The 18,269-nt window shown below is 53.3% G+C and overlaps 1 protein-coding gene across 3 annotated transcripts in view; it reads right to left on the reverse strand.

Annotated features, from left to right (window-relative positions):
* Nucleotides 1–18,269, reverse strand: part of SPTBN4 (spectrin beta, non-erythrocytic 4) — a 77,342-nt gene that overhangs the window by 33,408 nt on the left and 25,665 nt on the right. For all 3 annotated transcript variants that reach the window (XR_008423342.1, XM_019432042.2, XM_053905930.1), the window contains 11 exons: nucleotides 17,858–17,970; nucleotides 17,574–17,761; nucleotides 17,382–17,499; nucleotides 16,951–17,109; nucleotides 16,015–16,317; nucleotides 14,943–15,093; nucleotides 10,456–11,419; nucleotides 9,373–9,510; nucleotides 5,815–6,565; nucleotides 4,192–4,394; nucleotides 6–96 (listed from right to left, as the gene is read on the reverse strand). Coding sequence is in view for 2 of the 3 variants with exons in the window: in XM_019432042.2 (XP_019287587.2) it covers nucleotides 6–96; nucleotides 4,192–4,394; nucleotides 5,815–6,565; nucleotides 9,373–9,510; nucleotides 10,456–11,419; nucleotides 14,943–15,093; nucleotides 16,015–16,317; nucleotides 16,951–17,109; nucleotides 17,382–17,499; nucleotides 17,574–17,761; nucleotides 17,858–17,970 (3,179 nt within the window). In the remaining variant the exon portion in view is untranslated. The remainder of the gene's footprint in view (nucleotides 1–5; nucleotides 97–4,191; nucleotides 4,395–5,814; nucleotides 6,566–9,372; nucleotides 9,511–10,455; nucleotides 11,420–14,942; nucleotides 15,094–16,014; nucleotides 16,318–16,950; nucleotides 17,110–17,381; nucleotides 17,500–17,573; nucleotides 17,762–17,857; nucleotides 17,971–18,269) is intronic.

Genomic DNA, 18,269 nt, shown 5'->3' on the forward strand with positions numbered 1-18,269 from the left:
CCTACCTCATGGCAGTCTCGGAGGAAGTGCTGCAGCCCAAGTTGGTCGTGTAGCTTCTGCATCCATTGCTGCGCCCGTAGTTGGTTTTCTTGGCTCCTGGGGATGGGGAGAGAGGGGCTGGGGCATGCCTAGGTCGGGGAGGGGGTGGTGAGCAGGGGGGACACTGGCTGTAGGGCTGTGAGGGCATCAGGCTTGGCAGGGCTAGGAACCCGGAGCATATGTAAGAGCAAGGAAGAGGAGAGAGTAAGGCAGGGATGGGGGGAGAGGCAAAGAAACGTCAATGAGGGCAGAACCAGGGACGAACTGGAGAGGGGCAGAGGGAGAGTGAGAGAGCAAGAGAGAGAGAGACAGAGAGAAAGAGGGACGGAGATAGACATCTGGAAAGAAATACAGATACTTATAAAGAAAGAGGGACAGAGAGACAGACACAAGCCCAGAGAGAGAGAGAGAGAGAGAGATAAGAAACCTGCAGACAGAGTAAGAGATACAGAGAGATAGCAACTTAGAGATCAAGAGACACCTAGAGAGCAAGAGATTAGGAGGGGAACACAGATTCAGGGAGAGAGAGAGAGAGAGAGGTGCAGAGGCCTACAGAGAGAGATAAACACAGACACAAGACTAGAAACAGACCTTAAGAGGAAGTGATTGACAGATACCCACAGATAAAGAGAAAGAAACCCAAGAAGAGAAAAAAATAAGGAAAGACAAGTAAAGAAAGGCAGCAGGGAAGTGCCAGAGAGGCAGAGAGACCAACAGCAGTAGACAAGGAGAGGGAGAGAAGGAGGCAAAGGGAGTGAAAGTGACAGAGTCGGGGCAGGGACAACCGGGAAAGGCAGAGAAGTGGCAAGCCGATAGCAGTAAAAGACACAGCTGGCCAGAAAGGAGGGTGCAACAGAGTTGGAGACAGGGAAGAGAGTGGGGCATGGGAAGAGAGGGTGGGCAGGTACACTGGCAAGCAGGGCCAGACTTTTGGCCTGGGTGAACTGGCAGGGCTGGACCCAAGCCCCACCACCCCGGAGCCAGCCAGGACCACAGCCCCAGGCAGCCTGGCCTCCTGCCCAGAGTACAAATGCCCAAGAGTCCCGGTGGAGGGGGACTGGGGACATCCCGTTTTCCTTTGCCTTAAACAAGCTGCTCCTACCTCAGGGCCTTGGCATTGGCTGTTCCCTCTGCCCAGAACCCTCTTCCCCTCAACATCTACTTAAATACCACCTTCTTAGCAAGGCCCTTCTTGATCACCCTCCAACACGTTCTGGCTTTCTTCTTTAATGTTCTCTCTCCAACTTAGCACTATCTAATACACTGTATATGTTACATATACATATGACATCTCCCCCACTAGAATGTCATTCCGTGAGAGCAGGAATTTTTGTCTGTTTTGGTCACAGATGTATCCTCAATGCCTAGAAAAAGAGCCTGGCACACCTTAGGTGCTTGATATATATTTCTTGAATGAATGAATGAATGAATGAATGAATGCATGAATGAATGAAGGCAGAGAGAAAGAGAGATGACAAAAACAAAGGTAAAGTGTATGAAAAAGAGAGGGAGGCAGAAGAGAATAAAGAGTCAGAGAGATGGAGATGCAGGTAGAGAAAAACAGGGAGAGACACAGAAGGAAACAGAGACACAGAGATATACAGATAGATGGAGGCAAGGAGGCAAAGAGGCAAAGCTTGTGAGAGAAAACTACAGGGAACCCGGCTCAGAGCTGGACAGAGGAACCAGACAAGGCAGAGACAAACAAGCCAAGTACTGATTCCCTCCTGCCCGGGGCTCAGCTCAAGAGCCAGAAAATGGGAAATGCCTCTGAAACTGAACTGAAATAATCCCTCCAGGTCTTCACCAGCCAACTTGCCTAGCATCAGTTCTAGGAACAAGGAAAATCCCTCCTTTCTGGGAGGGAGGGAGAGAAAACAGCAGGGTTCACATCCTTCGTATCACGGCTGGGTCACATCCTGGCTGTGACCTTAGGCAAGTCCATTCCCCTAACCAAGCCTCTCAAGTGCAACGTGCAGATCATGAGAACACTTCACACACAGGACTGGGCCAGGTTCCAGGTGATGCGAGGCACATGGAGGGACTAAACGACTCACCCTGAATCTCACAGGTTGAGGGGTAGAGCAGGGGCTAGCATCTGACCCTGTCTGATGTCAGGGCCTCAGCCCACAGTTCTGCACTGGTTCTGTCCCCCTTATGGGTGTGGAAAGCCCTCCCCCCAAACCCCAGCAAATGGATGTTTTAGAATAACTTCCACAGGGTGGAAAACCTGTCCCTAGGCAACTGTCAGTGACCCAGGGGTGAGGGAGGCAGGGATTAGAGCTGTCTCAGTTCCTGCTGTGTTTCCCAGCCTCACCCAGCACAAGCCTAGGGCAGACATCACCCTGGGGCTCCCACAACCCCCTGCATTTCTCCCATCCCAGTCTCGACCATTCTGGGCCATCCTTGTAAGAAAGCATGTGAGCTCTGTGAGGGCAGGAGTCATGTGCTATCCTGATCACGGCTGCACGCCCAGCATTGCCCCACGCAGGGCCTGAAACAGAGTATGGACTCGGTACCTGAGTCCACTGAATACATGATAGAATGAATGGAGCGATTAATGACAGAAAAGGAAGGAAGGAAGAGGGAATCAGAGAATGAGCAGTCCACCAGGATCCTCCTCTTTGTTCTGCAGAGCCTGGCATACAGCAGGTACTCAAGAAGTGTGGGGTAAAGGAAGGGTGGGTCCAGGCCTGGTGCTGGGAGCAGTAGATCATGAGTTTATACCTTCAGGACCAGAACCCCCATGAAAGTTTCCTTGACAAAATTCCAGCCTTGGGGCACCTTGGTGGTTCAGTCGGTTAAGCATCTGACTTTGGCTCAGGTCAGCATCTCTCGGTTGGTGAGTTCAAGCCCCACGTTGGGCTCTGTGCTGACAGCTCAGAGCCTGGAGCCTGCAGTCTGCTTCTGATTCTGTGTCTCCCTCTCTCTCTGCCCCTCCCCCACTCACGCTCTGTTTCTTTCTCTCTGTCTCAAAAATAAAAATTTTTTAATTTAAAAAAAAAAGAAAAAGAAAATTCCAGCATTGTCCCAGATGAATTTAGGGGAAAAGGACACCTGAGCCCCAGACAGAGGAAGGTCTGGGGTCTCTGGGCTGTGGATGGTGGTGGAGGCACCAGGCATGCTTTCCATCAGATGGAAAGACAGAAGGAGCAGCGCTGGGCCCCTGTGGCTCACCACAAGGGACAGAAACAGTGATGATGATAAAGTCAGCCTAGAGGAGCCCCTATAAAGGACTCTACTTGAGGGCTGCAATTTGGGGGGCGGGTACTGTTTTGTTCCGGGACTAGGATAGTGCCTGGCACACAGTAGATATCAGTAAATGTCTTTGCTTAATTAGTACAAAGACAGACAAGAGACCGGGCGGTGGTGACAGACAGATGGTGATAGAAGAGACTGATAATGTGCAACAGCAGCAGGAAAGACACACACACACACACACACACACACACACACACACACACACACACACCATGTGTGCTTCCTAGGAAACTAGGCAGTTGGGGCCAGAGGGAAGTGCTCACTCACAATATCCGACAACCAGCATGGCAGGGGACACCGTCCCATCTAGAGAGCTAGAACAGAACACGGCTCTGGCCTTTAGCTGCTAGATCGGGGCACCAGAAGGGCAGGGCAGATGCAGGGCATCCAGGAAAAGAAGTTAACACGTTAACAACCAGTTCAGCTACCTCAGGCTGAGGGCAGGCTTGACAGAGCAACTTCATTATATATCCTTGTGTATCTTTTGGGTTTCTGAGCATGAGTTACCTTTCCGCAAAGTATCAACTTAAAGCAAATTTAAAACGGTATGGAATTAAATAAAAATCCGAGAGGGGAAGAGAAGCAGAAATGATGTAAAGCAGAGGAGCCCTGACCTCTTGATCCCTCCCCTGTGCCGAGACCACACCCGCTATGCCCAAACCACACCCCCTGTGCCGAGACCACACCCCCTGTACTGAGACAACACCCCCCGCCTAGACCACGCCCACTATGCCCAAACCACACCCCCGTGCCGAGACCACACCCCCTGTACTGAGACAACACCCCCCGCCTTGACCACGCCCACTACGCCCAAACCACACCCCCGTGCCGAGACCACACCCCCTACGCCCAGACCACACCCCCTGTGCCTCTGGGGTCCGAGGGACCTACTTCTCCAGCAGCCGGGTCACAGCCTCCTGGGCCTGCTCTCCGTAGGCGTTGCCCTGCCTCAACAGGCCCTCAGCAGCCTGCACCGCCACCTGCATCTTTTGCTGGTTCAGCTCCATCGTGGTGAGAAAATCCCGGTGCCTTTTCAGTGCCTCCTCCACTGACTCCACCGTGCCCGGGAGCTCCAGACCCGACAGTGCCACCTCCTGGGAATGAGGAGGAGGGGTGGTGCTCAGGTCCGCCCTGCTCCATTCCGTCCTGGACCTGGGAGAGGCTTGCCACCTCGCTCCTCCCCCTTGCTCACTGTGCTCTAGCATCCAACAGGCCAGGCATGATCCCACCTCAGGGCCTTTGCCCATGCTAGTCCCTCTGCCTGGCTGGTCCCTCCTTTCAGATATGCCCATAGTGGGCTCCTTAACTTTCTTTAGGTCTCTGGCCATCTGCCAAAAACACCACCCTGCACCCCAGTTATATCCCTTTACCCTGCTTTATTATCTTTCACAGCATTACCTGACATGATATTATATATATCGTGTGTGTGTATACATATATATATATACACACACATAAATATATATTTGCATTTACTTGTTTTTCATCTTCTCCCTCCCCACACACACTAGAAGGCCAGCTGCACGAGGGTGGGATTTTGTGTTTTGTTTCCTAATGTGTGCTCAGTCCCAGAATAGTACCTGGCACAAAGGAGGCACTCAGTAAATACTTGGTTAACTGATGAAGCCTGAACTGGGTGCTGTGTGACTTCAAGGAAGTTCTTTCCCTCTCTGGGATTATTTTTCTAACTGGTAAGACGGGTGGGTTAGAAAGGTTCTCTTAAGGCCACCTCACCTCCCATATTCAGTATCCTCAGAATTCCAGGGGCTCCCCGTCTGTCCCCCCAGTTAACCCTCAAACTGGGTCAGCTTTCACTAGATGACCAGCACTGGTGGTCACCCTTTCTAAAATCTCCAAAGCTTGGTACCTACTCTTGGGCAATCTGAAAACAGGATGTTCTGTCTTGTCCAAATGCTCAAACTTGGTTCCCACATCCCAGAATGATCTCCCAATGGATGCGCTCTTCCCAGATAACCATGGCACTTCATCTCTCAAACCATAAACAGTTACCCTCTCCGTAAGGAATGCACGTTGCCATTCCCAATAAGAAGATTATCTGCTAATTTGGGCACCCACAAGCACATAATCCACAATCAATTGCTGATCCAGATAACCTCTCAGCCTGAATTACCTGTTTGCATAATCTTTATCCTCCCTCATCCACCCCAAGATCTTTGAACCCCATTAACCATCATCAATTAACCTCACCTTATTTCCTTCCAGACAATCCACAAACGCAGGAAGCCAGTGCAATGTATATCCAAGTGCATTACTGACTTGGGATAGTGCACACACTGTTAGCCACCTTAGATAAAACACTAATCCTCAAATCCTGTTACACACCTGCCCACACGTGTTCACACTGGATGAGCCACAAACCCGCGATCCCAAACACCCTCCCCGCTCCCACTGACCTCGGACAAGCCACGAACGCAGCGGTCCCTGCAAAAACTCCCTCCATACATTTTCCCCCGTCGCCACAATCCCCCACCGCGTGAACACTGAAGCGGCCACCTGGTTGCGCAGCACCGCCCGAGCCTGGCGTAGGTCGCGCAGAAAGAGCTGGTAGACGTGTGCCTGCACCAGGGCCTCCCTGCGCGCCTCCCACAAGCCGAGCAGCTTGTGCCAGCCGAGTTCCAGGTGCGGCAGCCACTCGTCGAGTGCCAAGCCCGGGCCCAGCTCGGCGCCGTCGGCCGCCAGCAGCGCCTCGCTGGCCGCCACGATGCGGGCATAGTCTTCCTCGCGCTGGTCCACCTCCTCCTTGAGCGCGGCGTGGCGAGCCAGCAGCGCATCGGCCTCTTCCAGGCTGCCGGGCAGGGGGCCCTCGACACCGCCCGCCGCCTCCTGGGCGCGCACCAGCCAGTCCAAGAAAGCGTCCAGGTCGTGCAGGAAGCGCTGCAGGCGCCCGGCCGCGGCCACGGCCTCGCCACAGGCCTGAGCCGCGCTGGCCAGCGCGCCCCACTCGGCGCCCAGTTCTTCCGCACCCTGGTGCAGCCGCGCAGCCTGAGCCGGGAAGCGCACGGCCAGCAGGGCCGCCTCCTCCTGGAGGGCCGCCTGGCGGGGCTCCAGAGCTTGGAGAGCCGCCTCCAGGCCGCTGAGACGCCACTGCAGGGCGCCGCCCGCTCGGGGCGCGCTCTCCACGGCCCTCCGCTTCTCGCGCACCTGGGCGCGCACTTCGGCCACCTCCAGCACGTGGTTCTCCACCAGCAGCACTGCGCTCACCTCCTCTTTGCGCTGTTCCACCAGCTCCACGATGCGGTTCCACCTGCGGGGGGGGTTGGTGGGGGGAAGGAGGGCGGCTTGAGGAGGACAGGGACTCCTCCTGGGCCTGGAGGGCCCAACGACCTGGGATAGAACGCAGCCACTGTGCGACTTTGGAAAGTCACTTTATCTCGCTGGGCCCCAGTTTCTGCTGGTGTAAAATAAAACCCTACAAGGCACACTTGCTTAGAGCAGCTGTTCTCAAAATGTAAGCTGAGCGAGGTCAAAAGTATCTTTGTAATAACGCTAAGACTAAGACGCTATTTGCCCTCTCCCTATTCTCTCCCTGGTGTCCAGGGAACTTTCCAGAGGCTGTGTGAGAAAAGGCAGAACGCAGAAGCAGATCCGAGAATTCGGCTGCCTTCTCTTCAGCCGGACATCAAAGAGATGTGGGGCGCCTGAGTGGCTCAGTTGGTTAAGCCTCCAACTCTTGATTTTGGCTCAGGTCATGATCTCCCGGTTGGTGAATTCAAGCCCAGCATGGGGCTCCATGCTGACAGTGTGGAGCCTGCTTGGGATTCCCTCTCTCTCCCTCTCCCTCTGCCCCTCCCCCAGTTTTGTGCTCTCTTTCTCTCAAAATAAATAAACTTAAAAAATGTTTTTCATAAAAGACTGGCAAAAACACAAAACAATGCCACTCACTACATTTTTTGTTATGAAAAGCAGTTATTTTTCATAAAATATATGAGTATGCTGGTTACATTAACATAATGGGTTTATTATTATTTTATTTTTTTTAAGTTTGTTTATTTATTTTGAGAGAGAGCGAGTGGAGGAGGGGCAGAGAGAGAGGGGGGGAGAGAGAGAATCCCAAGCAGGCTCTGCACTGTCAGCACAGAGCCCAATGCGGGGCTTGAACTCACAAGTTTCGAGATTATAACCTGATGTGAAATCAAGAGTTGGATGCTTAACTTGACTGAGCCACCCAGGCGCCCCTATTATTGTTATTTTAAAACAACTTAATATCTTTACATTTCCCAGTATTAATTCCCAACATAGTAAATATTGATACATATAACTCACGAAAACAAGCTCTTTGGGGCCCCAAACAGTTTTTAGGAGAGTAAAGGGATTCTGATCCCACAGTGTAAGAAGTGTAAGAATACTATGTTGCATCCAGCAAATAGAAACCGGGTACATTCCACAAGCCAAGTGCTGAGGATCAAATGATGTACAGGCAAATCTGTTCTATATCAAAATAAATTAATGGGAAAAAATACGGATTTCTTTGGGCCCTCAAGCAAGTGATGACACTTCACTGGGCCTGTGCTGACAGCTCAGAGCCTGGAGCCTGCTTCAGATTCTGTGTCTCCCTTCTTCTCTCAGCCCCTCCCCCACTCACACTCTGTCTTTCTCTCTCTCTCTCAAAAATAAATAAACATTAAAAACATTTAAAATCACCTCCAGCCCCCAGTTGTGTTCTACCAGGTCACTTGAACTCTCTAAATATCTTGTTCATTTACTTGTTTATTTGTTCACTGTCTCTCTGTCCCCTCTAGAATGGACATGCCACAGAGCAGAGATTAGGACTCTGAAATCAGAAGGACCCAAGTTCAAGATCTGCTTTGGCCAGATTCATCATGTGACCTTGGGCAAATCATTTCCCGATGCTCCTCAGCTTCCTCATCTGGAAAATGGGAATAATAATGTCCATTTCACTGAGCGTCTAATGATATCTTGTGGCTAAAGCACTTGGCATATAACCTTATGAAGCACCGTCAATCTTTGTTGTTGTCCTTTGAGACCTTGATGCTTTGAGAGTGTCAAGGCTACCTCTGTAGGTTATCACTGGTTATTGGAATCTTACAGCACAGCAGTTAAGAATACCGTCTTTGAGGGGCTCCTGAGGGGGCTCAGTTGGGTGAGCGACCGACTCTTGTTTTCCGCTCAGGTCATGATTTCATGGTACATTTCTCAGCCCTGCATCGGGCTCCATGCTAGGACAGTATGGAGTCTGCTTGGGATTCTTTCTCTCTCTCCCTCTCTCTCTCTGCCCCTACCATGTGTGCGCACTCTCTCTCTCTCTCAACAATAAATAAAAGAAAAAAAAAAAAAAAGAGTTTAGCTTTGAGTCAGACAGACTCAACATGAAATCCTGGCTTGACCCCCCCCCCTACTTTGCTGTGTGACTTTGGGCCGGTGTCTTCGCATCTCTGGAGCCCCAGTTTCCTCTTCTCTAACATGGAGCAATTTATGCCCCAAAGGGTTGCTGAAAAGACTAATAAAAGATGCTCAAGAGCCCCAGATCCAGATTCAGACAGCATTAGGTTTGACCTCCTACTTACTGTACCGGGTAATCAATCATATTAAGGATTCCGCCTCCCCGAATCTGTCTTCATCTATGAACCCTACCCACATTGGAAAAACAGCTGGTAGTGTTCAAGGGGGAAAGATATTAATTTGTTACCATTTTTAGTAAAAGGCAAAAGATTTATACGATCTGAAGACAAACCAGAGTATCCATTTTTAAAGAGTTCTGAATTCTGGAAACTTTACTATGGAAACTGGGATATTAAAAGATAAAACAAGGCATATAAAGTGCTTAGAAAAATTCCTGGCAGATAGTAGATCCTCAGTAAATCATATCTGTACAAGCCAATTAATAATCCACTAAAATATACTGTATCTTCATTTTACCATATCCTCACTAGCACTGGGTATTACCATTTTCCTCCAAGATTTTGCTGACTTCCTAGGTGGGCACGATCACCTCAGGGTGTCAAAATTGCACATCCTCGACTCACAACAGTTGAGTGAATGAGGAAAAGAATGAAGGAAAAGAACTGGCCTGAGGCGCCAGGCCCCGCCTACCTGCTGTTGAGGTGGTCCTGGCAGGAGCGCACCTCATCTGAACTGGGATGGCCTCCTTCCACCAGCTCCTGAACCGTGTGGTTCACATCCAGGACACGGCCCATCAGACTGTTCATCTCCTGGTCCAGGCTCTCAAATCTATAGAAGGAGGAGGGTCGTGCTCAAGCAGGCCTGGACCCTGGGGATCTGCCCACGTCTTGGCCTTCTCCTGGATTTCCTTCTAATTCTTATCCTCTTAGGACCCTGTGCCAGCTCCTCCTCCTTCTACCGGTCCCTTAAGTGTTACATTTCTCAGGGGCACCTGAGTGGCTCAGTTGGATAGGCGTCTGATTCTCGGTTTCGGCTTACATGGTTTTTGTGCCTCTCTGGGTTCCCAGCCACCATTCTCAACCCCTCCAACATACCCTCTACATGGCAGCCAGGAAGATCTTTTTAAAGCTGGGCACAGTCCTCCCTTTTTTAAAACAATGCCCCAAGCTGTGGCTTGGGTAATTGTGGGCACAGTAAGGGCAGGGACCAGGCCTGGGTCTCAGCTATGCCCAGCACAAGACGGAGAACAGAGCAAGAGCTCAATAAGTTCCAGCTGAATGAATGAGTAGGTGAACAAAAGGGCTCATCCACTAATTTCACAATTCATTACTAAGTCAGCCAACAGACCGATGTATGTAACGTGTCACAGCGGTTAAATGCTATGAAGAAATGTAAAACAGGGTGATGGAAGAGAAAGTGACAGGGTCAGAGCCACTTCATTAGCTAGGGAGGTGACATTCGTGCAGGAACCGCGGCAGTCCCAGGGGAGGGGCCAGGTTTCGGTGTCTTGAGAAGTTTTAATTTCCTGCCAAGTGAGTATAAGTCCCATAATGATAGCAAACGCCCCTGAAATGCTCCCTGTACCAGGTATTTGCTCAGTGTTCTATTAAGTATTTACTCATTACTCGTCACCTGTGAGGTGGGGACTATTATCATTCCCATTTCACTGGAACCCCTGGTCGCAGCTGAGAGAAAATGGGAACTGTTGATGCACGAAGGCGAGGCTGTGTGCGTGAGAAAGGGGACCTGGAAGTCCCAGGAGGGCGCGCTCACCGGTGCTGCACCACCTCGACGTCGTCGAGCGAATCGGGCACACGCATGGCCAGCAGCCATTGCTCCTTCTCACCGATCCACAGCTCGCACGCGTGCACTTCGCCAAACATGCGGTAGACCGCCAGGGCGTCTCGCAGCCACTGGCGCCGCAGCGCAGCCACCTCGGTCACCTCGGCGAACAACTGCTCCGCCTCCACCACGCGCACCTGCAGGGCCACCACCAGTGGCCCGGCGCCGCTGGCGCCCCCCAGTGTCGCCAACTGACGCCGCAGGCCGCCCACGGGCCCGCGATGCGCCTCCACCTCCCCGGTGAGCGCGCGGTGCTGGCGGGCCAGGCGGCGGCTGGACGCCTCGTCGTGGCCGAAGTCGCCCGCGGCTGCTAGGCGGTACGCGTCGCGAAGCCAGTCGAGGAGCCCGTCGAGGTCGGCGCCGAACTGGTGCAGCGCCCGCGCCTCCTGCAGCCGCCGCTCGCGCCGCGCCGCCGCCTCTTCCAGCCGCTGCCAGCGCCGCCGCGCGCTCGCCGCGCGCTCCGCCAGGCCCGCCAGGTGCACCGTCTCGGCGCCCGCGCCCACGGCGCCGCCGGCCGCAGCCAGCTCCTCGCCGCGCCGCAGGGCCTGCTGCAGCAGCGCCCGCCGCCCGCCCAGCTCGCCCTGCAGGATCTTGTGCTGCGCCAGGAGGCGCGCAGTGCTGGACAGGTCGTGCGCGCCGCCAGCCGCGCCCCCCGCGCCCGCCGCGCCCGCCGCGCCGCCGCCGCCGCCGCCGCCGCCGCCCGCCGCCTCTAGGAGGCGCTCCTTGTCTCGGGCCCAGCTCTCCGCCTCCTCCAGCTCCTGCAGCAGCGCCCACAGGCTCCGCGAGGCCTCCAGCTCCGCGCGCCGCCGCGCCGCCTGCTCCTGCAGCTCCGCCAGACAGCCGTGCACGTGGTTCACGCGGTTGCAGATGACCTGCGGATCGCAGGGCTGGTAGCCTGGGCCAGGAGAAGGGGAGGATCCCGGGTTGGGCACGGGCCAGGGGGCGCCCAAGGAAGGGAGGTACAGGCTACCTGCCCTGTCTGTCCTTTGCTAGGTAGGCATCATCAGGTGCCAGGTTGTGCGTCCCCTCCTCCAGGCAGCCTTCCCTGACATGCTGTCTGGAGCAGGAACCTTCTCTGGCTCCCCCAGGCTTCTCTTATTCCAGCCCTGCACCTCTGCCTGTGCCCCACGGGCACCATCCCTGCCTGCCCTGACCCCTCTGGCATGTCACTGCCTGTTCTGTCTCCCCCACTGGGCTGAGAGGCCCATGAAGGCAGGGTCTAGGGCTGTCTCCGTCACACTGTGTCCTCACCATTGCCTAGCACGGGGTGGAGCCCAGAGCAGTAACCTAATGAAAATGGCGACTTATTGACTGAATGATGTATAGAAACTAAGATTCAGAGAATCCTAGTATCTGTAAACTGTGTTTCCTTCAGAACTGGACCAAATGAAATGTCTCTATTTTTTTTAATTAAAAAAAAAATTTTAATGTTCATTTATTTTTGAGAGAGAGAGAGAGAGAGTGAGTAGGGGAGGGGCAGAGAGAGAGAGGGAGTCACAGATCCAAAGCAGACTCCAGGGTCCGAGCTGTCAGCACAGAGCCTGACTTGGGGCTCAAACTCACGAACTGCGAGATCATGACCTGAACAAAGTCGGGCGCTTAACCGACTGAGCCACCCAGGCGCCCCACTATTTTTTTAAATTTTATTTTAAGTAATCTCTACACCCAACCTGGGGCTCAAACTTACACCCCTGAGATCAAGAATCACATGCCCTATCCACTGAGCCAGCTAGGCACCCAGATGTGTCTCTATCCTTAAGCCATTTTCTGGGTTCCCTCTCTCATCCTCTGTTGCCTTATCTCTTAACTTCAATGATGACCTGAACTCCCATGTTTCTTCAAATACTTCACCTTCCTCCTAGACTTCTGGTTTGTGACAAGAGAACTGTGAAATTAACTTAATGGCTGGCTGCCAATGTTGCTTTAATGGAATAGAATAGAATGACTAGAAAATATCAGGATGCAACTTGCGGGGTAAGGGGAAGTATTGTTTCATACAGTGTGTGTGTGTGTGTGTGTGTGTGTGTGTGTGTGGACTGTGGGTCAGGAGGTAAACATATTTCTTACTGGGTCAAAACACTGCAAGAGACACTGCCCTAGATGGGATACACCATTTCTGGAATTCTGGACATTCACTGAAATTGACCCAAATACCAAGGCATCCACCTGAATAATCAACAACAATAGGCATCCGTGTATCCAGACCTGACTCTGGCACAATGCCACCGTGGGGCAGTATCCTTACGAGCCCCATCTTACAGATGAAGAAACTGAGGCTCAGGGAAGGAAGCCACTTGCCCAGGATCAGCTAAGAAGTGGCAGATCAGGAGGCCACACTCTGGACCACTTATCAGGCATTGCTCCCTCCTGTCACCATGACAACACACATTAGCCTCTTTGCTGTTTTTGTGGTGCTGTTGGCCGCCACCAGGCACCAAGATCTCACAAGGAGAAGACAGAAGGAGCCTTCTGGGACAAACCTTCACAAGAAGGAGAGGGTCTCAATGAGCCTGTCCTGGGGTTTGGATGTGGGTAAGAGGGGCTGAGCCAGGGTGGGCATGTCCCACTGGGGCTTGGAAGGAGACTTCAACATTTGACCCAGCCCATAAGGATGAGAACCGCCCCCCTCCCCCTGCCCCAACACACACACCATCTTGCAAGCCAGATAGGCCTTGCCTTTTCTACTGATGCTTCTGGATTCCAAAGGGCTGTGGCTCCAGACACAGGAGTGAGACAGGCCAGCCCTAAACCCTCTGAGCTCTGCGGTTCTGGGCCTTAGTTTCCTCATCAGCAAGAAAGCAAAAAAGCAGCCTTGTCAGCACTCACAGCTAGAGACACAGTTTCTCAGGACGCCAACTTCAGACAAGGTCACTCTGCGACCATGGTGGAATGGGATGGAAACAAGACCATTCCATAATCACGTCTGAGCACACACAAAAAAGAGGTCACTGGGCAAGCCACAGAAACCATCATCCAGCCCCTTCATCCAGCTAAGCTGAATGACCGCTACCAACTCCTGTTCCTCCCACTACCTGGATAAAAATGATTAAGATGGGCGATCACCTAATTACTCCCACCTCCAGTGTCCAATCCGCAGCAAAAGACACTGCATAAATCATCCCCAAATCACCTAACACAAGCCCACATCCTATCACAAGCCCCTTCCTAACACCCTCCTACTGAGAAGCTCCATGGTTCTCCAGCGTGTGTGCAAAAAGCCAACAGACCCAGCTTGGTTTGACAACAGGGGGATTCCTGGTGGTCTGTGGCTGGAAGGTATTGACATCAGTAAAATGAGAACCTTTATTAGAGCCAGTCTTGGTTTTTCCTATCAGCATCCATGCCCCCGATGCTGGTAATGGCTTTCCACCCTCCTCTTCTTCCTCCATTTCTGTCTTTGGAAAGAGCCAACCCTAGTCTTGGCCATGGGTTGGGCATGTCACATAGATGTGGCCAGTTAGCTCAGTGCAGAGCCTGGGGTCACAATGCTTGGCTAAGTAGAGGGCATGGAACCCACAGTGGGCTAAAGAAAGCTTTCCTGGAATCTTTTGTCAGAAATATTGGGAGAAAGGGGCTTGTCTCCTGTTGGGTCCGCTAAGTTGCTAGGATGTAAACATGGGGCTGAATGACCCCAGATTTACACCACAAGGGAAGGAGCTTCCCGGTAGTGACACAAACATAGAGACTACAGTCAGAGAGATACAGTCTTAAAAGCATCATCAGACAATCCCTGGATCCAGCCATACCTGAAGCCAAATATGCCTTTTCCTGGACATTTTAGTTACACTGGCCAAGATACTCCCCTTTTCTCCTTAAGCTAACTGAGTTGAGTTTCTATCATTTGCTGCCGAACAGGCCCTGACTATACATTACCTCACACGGTTTTTCATGGTATTCACTGAGATTTGGCTGTGAGGGGCTTAGCATAAAACAAGTATTCAATAGGGCCACCTGGGTGGCTCGGTTGTTAAACGTCTTTCTTCATCTCAGGTCATGATCTCACAGTTCATGAGTTCGAGCCCCGTGTCGGGCTATGTGCTCATAGCTCAGAGCCTGGAGCCTGCTTCAGATTCTGTGTCTCCCTCTCTCTCTATCCCTCCCCTGCTAGTGCTCTGTCTCTGTCTCTCTCTCTCTCTCAAAAATAAAATAAACATTAAAAAAAAAAAAAACCACAAGTGCTCAATAAATGTGAACTATTACTGCAGAATCTCAAAGCAGGAAGAAATCATGTGGTCTAACCTCCACCCAAGGCAGTAATTTCCCCCATGATATTCCCTGATGGAGGGCGAGCCTATTTCGTGCTTGGATGCCTCCAAAGACAAGGAGTTCACTCCTTCCTTCTGTCTCTTAGGGGTCATTCTGCTTCCGTTAGCACCAGCCCTGGAAGTCTCCACCCCAATCCCCGACCCCAGACTCACCCTGCAGCTGAGAGAAACGCAGGGCAGCAGCGTTGAGCGCCTCTACTCGCTCACTCTGGGCCGCGATGTCCCCCTCCAGCAGTCCATGCTTCTGCAACAGGTCCTCCGCCTCCACCAGGTGCTGCCCACATTCCCGGGACAGCAGCTGAGCCTAGAAGATGGGGCAGCCCTGAGCACCTTTTAGGCATTGGCCTCAGGCAGGCCCCACCCCACATTGTCAGGCCCACTCTTGTGCTCCTCCACCCCATCCCTTGAACTCGGATCTCTATCTCAATCTCCTGGTCTCCGTCAACATCTCGCGCTGGCTCTCCCTGACTCCCTGTGTCTGTCCCCACATCCCTGCACTCTGTCTCTGTCACGGGCGCCACCCTCTCTCTGCTCTCTGCCTCCATCTCTCTCTCTGCCTCTGTCTTTCCTGTTTCCATCTCTCTCTGCTTCCTTCCTTCTTATCTCCATCTCTCCCTGTACCTGTATCTCCAGCCTGTCTCTCTCTTTCCCAAAAGGATTCCTTCTCTTATGTGTCTCTCTGTGGCCGCTTAGATTTCCATTGCCACCCTCGTGCCTGCTTCTCTAGTTTGATGATCTCTCTCTGATTTCCCCTTCCCTCTCTCAAACTGTCACCATCTTCCTCTGGCTTAATCTCTCTATCTGTCCCTAGCTCCCTCTGGCTCTGTATCTCTGTGGCTTTTTTTAAATTTTATTTTTGAGAGAGAGACAGAGTGCAAGCAGCGGAGGGGCAGAGAGAGAGGGACACAGAATCTGAAGCAGGCTCCAGGCTCAGTGCAGGGCCCGACGCGGGGCTCGAACCCACCGAGCGCGAGATCACGACCTGAGCCGCGGTCAGACGCCCAACCGACCAAGCCACTCAGGCGCCCCTCCTCTGTCTCTTCCTTGATCTTCCTTTTTCTGCCTCTCTTGGCGTCTTTCTCTTTCTCTTTGTCTCTCGTTCTCTTCCTCTTCCTGTCTCTCTCTCCGTCCCTCTCCGGCTCCCTGACAACCCGTTCGGTGTCTGTAGCCCTCCCTGCCCTCCCCGCACACCATGCCCACCCTTGACCCCCAGGGCCGGCCCCACCTGCATCTCCTCCATCCAGTCCACCATGTACACCATCTCCTGGAAGATCTTCTGCAGGGCCAGGTTCTGCTCGAGCCGCGTCCGCCGGGCACCTACCAGCCCGGTCAGCAGGGCCCACTGGCGCAGGACGCTGTCACGCTGGGCCGCCACGCGCCGGGCGTCGTAGTAACCTTCTGCCGCCAGGGCCTGGGCCAGCTCGGCCACGCCCTGCACCCGCTCTTCATAGGCTGCAATGTCCGCCTCGATGGCCTCGTGTTTCTTCATGGCTGCCTCCACCGCCGGCAGCTCATACCCGAAGTTGTCCTGGGGCAGGGCAGGCCACAGATGCTCACCTGTTTCCTTTGCTATCCACCTGTTACCTTGGCCCTGCTCCGCCATCCCCAGTAACCCTGGAGACCAGCCCCACCTTCCTGTTGCCCCGGAGACCAGCCCCACTTTCTTCTGTTACCCTGGAGACCGGCTCCACACGGCTCCATTACATATCTAGCCTTAAACTTGTCACCCAGGAAACAGTCACCATCCTCCCGTTGCCCTAGAGACGGGGGACCAGGCCTACCCTACCCTCTTACTTAGGAGACCAATTCTATCCTCCTGAGTTACCCCGGACACCAGCTACAACCTCCTTTGTCATTTAAGAGTCTAATTAAATACTCTCCCTATTTCTGATGAGCCTAATTTTGTCCTCTCCAGTTCCCCAGGGAGACCAACCTCACTCTCCTGTTACCTTGGAGATCAGGCCCGCCCCCCTCCCCCACCGCTCACTTAGGAGGCCAGTTCTCCCTTCCCACCCTCATTTGCCACCTAGGAGATTAATCCAACACTTCTCTGTCACTCAGGAGACCGAGTCTCCCTCTCTGGTCCCAGGGCCACCAGCCCAGCATGCCTCCCTGCCCCCACCCCCACCTTTCACCCAGAGCCAAGTCCTGCACCCTGTACCTGGGAGACCAGGCGCTGGTTCTCATTCAGCCAGCTCTCCCTCATGGCCACCTTGTGGTCAAACCTCTGGGCCAAAAGTTCCAGCTTCTCCTGCCGGATCAGCTCAGCTCGCAGGGCGGCCTCCCGTTCGTGCTCTGCCTTCTCCAGCTGGCCCCATGCCTGGGGAGACGGGAGGAGGCCAGTCAGACCCCAACAACGCCCCACAATTCAATGGCCCTGGCTTCTCTGTCTGAGGTGGCTCCTAGCATTTACAGCACCTTTATGTAAACTGGAAAAAGATACTGCTCCTTCGTGACACTTTCCTGCTGGAAAACTGTCAGAATGAATATCCAGTCCAGGACGTCTACAGTGTAAATGGCTCCCTTGAGCAGTGCACAACCTATACGAAGCCACGGAGTAACCCTGCCGCTCCTCCACATGCTCGACCTCACCTTGTCGATATCCCAGATGCCACAGCCCTCCCGAGGCACAAAGAGGCGACGATTACAGGCACGCAGTTTGCTCTGGATGCTGAAGAGCAGCACCTCCAGGTTCCCCTTCTCCTGAAACCTGAAGGGGCTCGGGCTCAGGACCCCCACCTCCAGACCTCCACTTGCCGCCCTCCCTCCTGAGCTGGGCCTCACTTGACTGGCTTCTCCAGTGTGCAATAGGCCGTGAAAGCCTGAAGCTGCTGTTGCACCCCACTCAAAGAGTTGGCAAACTTCTGATTGCTGATGAGGCCCACGGTGCGATGGATCCAGGCCAGGAGCTCGGCCGCCAGCTCCTCATAGCGCTCGATGATCTTCCCCACCTCCAACACCTGGTCCAGGACCTGACCCAGCAAAGGAAGGTGGGGTCAGACTCGTCCCGGATGTGCCCCCAGGTGGTTCCCAAGCTCCCACCCACCCCATCCCTTGGATCCCCAAACCTTCCCGATCCGCTTCCCCTCCACAGCCAGAGCCTTCATCTTGGAGAAATAGTGGTAGAAAGAGACCACGTAGGTGATGATGGACTTCTCATCTGGAGCCTCCATGTTCACATCTGGGAGTAAAGGAGAGCAGGGGAGAGCAGGACAGTGAGGGTGGAGGGAGGGAGAGCCCACTCTTACTAGCTGTGTGGCCTTGGGCAAGACAAGTAGACTCTGCGCCTCAATTTTGGTATCTGCCAAATGGGGATCTACCTCATGAGATTAAATAGTACCTGACACCTACAAACCACCGGAGAAATTATCCATAATTACTTCTTGAACACACCATTCTACCTTCCACCTCAGGGCCTTTGCACATGCTGTTTTCGCTAGGTAGAACAATGTTCCTTCTTCTGTATGCCTACCTCCCACT

This window comes from Panthera pardus, unplaced genomic scaffold, assembly GCF_024362965.1.
Source record: "Panthera pardus isolate Hobbes unplaced genomic scaffold, ASM2436296v1 HiC_scaffold_18, whole genome shotgun sequence".
NCBI lineage: Eukaryota > Metazoa > Chordata > Mammalia > Carnivora > Felidae > Panthera > Panthera pardus.